Here is a 6,881-nt window from a genome sequence, read left to right as displayed (position 1 = left end):
ATCATCATGATTTTTTTATTAAAATAAATAATATTATAAAAATTCAATAAGAAATTATTTTATATATATATATATATATATATATATATATATTTTTGTAATTAAATTTCTTTTACACTAGAGTCCATAAATATACATTTTAAAAGATTTAATCCATATCAAATAATAATAAAGATTTAGTTAAATTTAAAGGTTTAGTTAAATTGAACAGAAATTAATGAAAGTAAAATAATAATGAATGTAATTTTTATTTCAAATTAAAATTAAAATAAAATAAAATAAAGATGATATTTGTATAAATATCTGTAATAGTAATTTGGTAAATGTGTAGATTTGCTAGTAGTTTACACAATAATATTAAAAAATTATTTAAATTAAATAGATATTAATAAAATTATAAAATAATGAATTAAGATAATTTAGATTTCAAATTAAAAAAAAAGTAAGATAAAGGTGATATGTGCAAGTATCCATACATAATGTTCAAATATACAATAATTTGGTAATGTCCAAATACACAATAATTTGGTAATGTGTAGATTTGCAATTGGTCTTACTAGTGTTAAAATTTTTGCAAGTGTCAGATATAAACCCTTTGTCTAAAAAGATATAAACAATATGAAAGCAAATCTCATCACCAACTCTTGTTTTTGGAGTTTTGGTGTTAGTCAGGCCATATGTCATTTCTGGAAGTGTCAAACATACAACATACACCCTTTGTCTAGAAAAATATAAACAATATGAAAGCAAATCCCATCACCAATCCTTATCATAAACAATATGAAAGCAAATCCCATCACCAGTCCTTATCATAAACAATATGAAAGCAAATCTCATCACCAACTCCTGTTTTTGGAGTTTTGGTGTTAGTCAGGCCATATGTCGTTTCTGGAAGTGTCAAACATACAACATACACCCTTTTTCTAGAAAAATATAAACAATATGAAAGCAAATCCCATCACCAGCCCTTATCTTTGACCTACAGTAAAGCTGTTAAAGCAAGTGGCATAACTGGGGTTTGGATTTTATCAGCTTGCTGGTTAGATTGTTTTTTAACACGATCTGAGCATCATCCTCAGTCTAAGAATTCAGTTCGTAGAACATGTTCAGTATTTCTGTGGACGGAAAAATATGGAAAGTTAATGCTGGAAAAACTGAAAAACAAAAAACTTTAACCTCGTTCCATGCAATCTACAATTTACGGAAACTTATGATCAGGGGCACTCCGAACAGATGAGCTACAGTGAGAGGATGACATAGAACGAAAAAGCAAACAGATGGCATACTTTTATTGGGCCTACAAGAACGGCACTCTACTGTAAAGATGGTCGTCCTGCGCCCAAACGGTGACCTGGTCCGATTCACTTTCACATTGAAAATCTAGCATTGATATTCTAGGAATTGATGTTGCTGCGGCTTTTTCATTAATGGGAATTGTTGACCAATCCCCTTGATCGACATCCTGCTCTCCTCCGATCTCAGGCAACTGGTAGCTATTCTGCGTATGAACATTTATATTATAAACTGGTTCTCCCAAATATGCTTCGCCATGATAACTCGAATTTACAGCATCCTGCCATTCATACTGACCTTGAGCCTGAATATTAGAGGACTGATCAACGTTGGACCATGTAATTCCTGGTGTACTAAATTGAGATGGGCATGACTGATTAGTAGTATTCTCCTGCAGGCTCAAATAATGTTCCACATTATGTGTGGTATAAGCTCCTGGATAAACATCAGTAAATTCAGCCTCGTTTGAATAGGAATGTGTAGAGCTCCATGCAGTTGTAGCAGGAGTTGTTATGAAGGAATCTTGATCAACTGGTAGCACATTATTTGGCATATTTAGTTGTTCATACTTCAAATCCAATACTTCTTGAACACAAGAGTACTCATTTTCTGCAGTGCCCATAACATTTTGGATGTTAGGCTTTATGTTGTTGTTGCCGTTGGGTTCGATGGTGGAAGAGCAAGGGAGCCATTGTTTCAAGTTCAGCTTCTTCCTGATACAAGAGTTCCAGTAGTTCTTGATGTCGTTGTCCGTACGTCCAGGCAAATAGGCCACAATTTGAGACCACCTGCGTTGTCAATTGCATTGATACCGAAGTTAATGGAGAAAAGAGCAGTCACGTATATGAACAGTTGCTGCTTGGAAAAATGAGGTGTAGGAATGGAGAAAAGCAGAAACCTGTTACCGAAAATGGACTGTAAGTATATGATCAATTGCTCCTCCTCCGGCGAAATTGCACCCCGTTTAAGGCCAGGACGTAAGTAGTTAGTCCATCTCAGTCTGCAACTCTTGCCGCATCTCTGCAGACCTGTATATACATTCACTTCAATATTATAAGGTGATAGCAGATTGTGAGGTTATAAGTGATTATCGCAGATTTTAAGAATATATGGGAATCCAAAACTCAACGGTTAAGTCAATTGTTTGATCTGATCATTATTCATTCAACTTTTGAATATTTGTGAAATTTACCATTGAAATAAAGTTTATATGAGAAAAAAGATAAAGATAAAAACAACCTAATTTAAATAAAATAAAGACCAATTAAAAACAATTAAACTGAAAAGAAAAATTGGTGGAATCACAGCAAGGGTATTGAATAAAACTCATAACACTCAATCTCTCTTAAACTAATTTTCATAATCAATATCTCTGGAAAACAGTTGACCAGAGGGAATTAGTTCCTCTATTGGAATTTTGTGTCGCAATACATAAACTATAGTTGAAATTAAAATGAGAGCGAGTGATTCATTAATTACCAATCTGCACAGGTTGCTACTAGCTTTTGGGGGTTCAAAGTGTTATATAAACACTGAAATTAAAGATGGGAATGTCAATTTTCAAGTAAAATATAATAATAATTTTCAAGTTAAATAAAAAATAATAATACTAGTAAACATAAAAATAAAATTATTTTAAAAAAATAAAATCAAAAATAAGAAATTGAAAAGACTAAAACTAAATTTTGAGAAAAATTTAGTTCAAACCACAGCAAGGATATTGAATAAAACTCATAGCACTCAAGATCTTAAAACTAATTTTCATAATCTATATCTCTGAATTATAACAAAAATAAAAAACAACCAAATTTTGTAAATAAAAAACGAACAAGTAAACTTTATTTCTTCAGATTTATATACTTCTGATCTTATGAATCTATGAAATGTGAAGCATGAAGTCTTATTCTATAACATTTACTCAAAGGTTTTTTTGCATTGCATTCGTTTAAATATTTATCGAGGAAAACCATTTGTTTAGAGGGAATTAGTTCCTCTGCTGGAATTCTGTGTTGCATTAAATAAACTACAGTTGAAATTAAAATTGAAGTGCTTCATTATTTACCAATCTATCTGTATAAGTTGCCACTAGTTTGTGGGTTTGAAGTGTTACATATATTATGAAATAAAAAATTTGAAATTTAATTTTTAGAAGAATATTTTTTTTGTTTTTTTCTAATTGATGCCAAAAACTTCTATTGATCACAAAAATGTATACAGCATATTTATATTCATAAGCCAGCAGCCATAGCCTGCAGATTAAAACTAAAGTTAATTAAAAAAAAATAAAAATTAATTGAGATCACAGCAGGAAATTCAATTCACTTAATCTCTCTCAAACTAATTTCCATAATCCATGTCTCTAAACTATAACCAAAAGTAAATACCAACCAAATTTTGTAAACGAATTTCCATAATCTATATCTCTAAACTATAACCAAAAGTAAATACCAACCAAATTTTGTAAATAAAACCGAACAAGTAAACTTTATTTCTTAAGATCTTTAAAAATATTAAGTTAATACATAAAATTTTCAAATGAATTTGAAACTAATAGATCAAATTTGAAACTGTGAAAGGTAAAGTAATGTTGTATAACATTTACTAGAATGTTTTTTTTTTTCCTTTCCATTGCATTAGTTTAAATATTGTCCAGGAAACCCATTTTCCCAGATGGGATTAGTTCCTTCACTGAAATGCTGTTTTGCATTAAATAAACTACAGTTGAAATTAAAATCAGACTGAGTGCTTCATTAATTACCAATCTGCTTGGCCACATAGCTCCAGGAGCAGCCGAGAAGGCCATTCTTCATCATATAATTGATGAGTTTCTCATCTTCCTCAGGCGACCAGAGACCCTTTTTAGCTTTTGGTTTGGAGGAAAATGGGAGACCTTGCCATCGTGTGCTCCTCATTTTCAACTCCTCCTGCAGATTTCTCTTTCTCTTCGACTGCGTGGATCTCGGTGGTGCACTCTCCAGTCACTCACCTCTCAGATTTATAAAATCCAAGAAGAGAGGTTGACAGACCTGGGCCTGAATGGTGGAGCACTGGAGCCCATGATTCTACAATTTTCAACCGTTGGCACATGGAGAACCGACGCTGTTGACTGGACTCAATATCATTGTTGTCCTCCTTAACGAAACATTATTTTATTCTTTCCTTTCTCCTCCAGACTACATTTATTATTCTTTTATTTGTATTTTCTGTCTAGGCATATAGCTTACCAGCTAGCATCGCATTGCGTTCCACGAGTTGCAGGCTTGCAGCTGTCAGTGGTAAATCAAATGAGAATGACCGGTCTGTAATTTCTCCACTGGCTGTAACTTTCTCCCATAAGTTGTCAACCAATTAACAGTACCCATACTAGTTGGCCTGAAATACCACCGCATATCCTGTCAACGAATCAATGGTCTCTGTCGCTCTTATGTAAGGGTTTTAATATATTAGTAAAGGACTGTGAAAGGACAAAAACAAAATTTAAACTTTGGCCCATTTTTTCAATCAAAATTTACACATTACAGTGAAAGGTGACATAAAGTAAAATTTTCAGCGAAAAGAGAACAAAAGAAAACTTTATATATCAGAAGAAAGTCCATTATTTGAAGTTCATGTGTTTCTCGTTTGGAGATTAGGCTAATCATTGGTCCATTTCGAATATGCGATGATTTGGTCAAAACAAAATTTTCACATCTGTGATGAGTTGGCCCAAAGAAAAGGCATAAAATAAAAAAATGACAGTCAATTCTTTAGGTACATATATTCAACAATAAAATGCTAATCACGTCAAAGACTGATACGATCTCCGTCATGTCCAGATGTATTTAATAAAAAATTGTTTTTTTTCTTCGAGTAGGAGAAAGGGTTTATAGTATTAATATCCTACAAATCAGTGTTAAGATAAAAATTAGGACTTAGCAAAAGTTGGGAGGTACATTCATGGACGATCCTCCACATGGGACGATTTTATCATTTGCATCTGAGTTTTATTGATGGAAAAGTCTATCTTTTAGCTTTATTATAATAGGTTTTATATTTTATTCAAAAAATAAATTTGCTTTGACTTAAGTTTGAATGCAGAAAATGTAATATATATCTCTTTAAATTATTCAAATTTTTATTTTTTATTTTTATATTCAATAATAAATTATTAATTACATCGAAATATATTTTAAGATGATAAGTATAATTTTTATAGCTGGTTGGAATGTGGTGATGGCCTCGTGCTAATTGAGGGGGTGCATGGGTTATCATTCCACTAAGACTTTACTGATGAGGATGTGACCATACATCTCTTATATCATTAAGAAGTTTAGCATAGATTTTCATGGGTTTGTGTCATGTGTTGTTATTTGTCATACCATTTTATATTTGTGTCAAATGGTTTTATTTTTCATCTCCGATGTAGAGAAAGACAATTGAATTATTGGTTGACTAAAGGGAGAGCTGAAAATTGGAGGTCAAAATCAATGGGAACACTGAAATTTTGAGAGTCGAAGGGAGAACTGAAATTCAGAGGTCATAACCAAATAGAGAGAGCCAAAATTTGGAGGCCGAAGGCAAAATGGAGAGCTGAAGTTTGGAGTTTGAAATCTAGAAGGGAGCCAAAAAAGGAGAGTTGAACTATCGAGAGCCAATTTTCGGAACGATGGATTTCGGAGATGGCTAGGAATATTAGAACTCGATATCAGAAGGTTGGACATCAATGAAAAGTGATATCGGAACCTCAGAGTTTCGTAACTCTTTGACAATTGAGATTCTTTAAAAGCGTCAACGTTGCCGAGAAGGGGAAATACAAAGGAAATCACCGCAAAACCAAGGACCCCAGTGACACTTTCTCTCTCCTCAACACAGGACACATGGCAGCTAGTGATTAGCCTTGAGAAGCTGACAAGGCAGACGATGTCAACATAACGTGGCTATACGATGGACATGTGGCAGTGAATTTCAACATTTTGGGGTGGCCATGTGTGGCAAATCTGGGTGACACGTGTCACCACCCAGGGGGTGCCACATGGAAATGATGATGTCAATATGACATCATTTTTGAGGTCGGTTTTTCAAAGGATGGAGTTTTCGTAACTCCTATCAAAATTATTTTATCAAAAGTGTCGATCCGAAGAAGGGGCTTCAATGTTAAGTGGCATTTAGTCATGAGGACTCATAGGACCAAGGGCGTAGAAAGGGCGAAGCACTCAGGTGCTATGGGGAATATCGAAGGTTGGAGTATTCAAAACCCATTTGAAATTGCAATTTGAAAAGGTCCCAATGAGGAGGGCTTCTGATGCAAATTGGCACCTGGTCATGAGAGATCCAAAGAACCCATAGCAAAGAGAAGATTTAATACCTAAGTGCTAGGAACCATATCATGATGTGAATATCGAAACTACTATGTAATTTATTTTTGAAAAAGTTATGATGAGAGAGTCTTCTGATGTGTTGTTGGCATTTTGATACAAGGACTCAGAGGACCAATGACACAGACCAAGGTTGACATCTAAGTGCTATAAATATCATTGGGAGAGGGAGACATCATAACTTTGTTTTAATTTCAATTCGAAGAACTTCCGATGAAAAGAGATTTGATGCAT

The 6,881-nt window shown here is 33.4% G+C and overlaps 1 protein-coding gene across 1 annotated transcript; it reads right to left on the bottom strand.

Moving 5' to 3' along the window:
• Window positions 1–1,297: 1,297 nt before the first annotated feature.
• On the bottom strand, window positions 1,298–4,205 carry LOC149248967 (uncharacterized). Its single transcript, XM_089451525.1, has 3 exons — window positions 4,052–4,205; window positions 2,192–2,321; window positions 1,298–2,081 (listed from the first exon to the last, which is right to left on the bottom strand). The coding sequence occupies exons 1-3, from the start codon at window positions 4,203–4,205 to the stop codon at window positions 1,298–1,300; spliced, it is 1,068 nt and encodes a 355-aa protein (XP_089307651.1).
• Between the last annotated feature and the right edge of the window lie 2,676 nt (window positions 4,206–6,881).

Source organism: Pinus tabuliformis, chromosome 7, assembly GCF_031772625.1.
Source record: "Pinus tabuliformis cultivar Carrire ecotype Pingquan chromosome 7, CPIR1, whole genome shotgun sequence".
NCBI classification, from domain to species: Eukaryota; Viridiplantae; Streptophyta; class Pinopsida; order Pinales; family Pinaceae; genus Pinus; species Pinus tabuliformis.
Note: the sequence above shows the minus strand (reverse complement) of the source record. Positions and strands in the feature narration are given on the sequence as shown.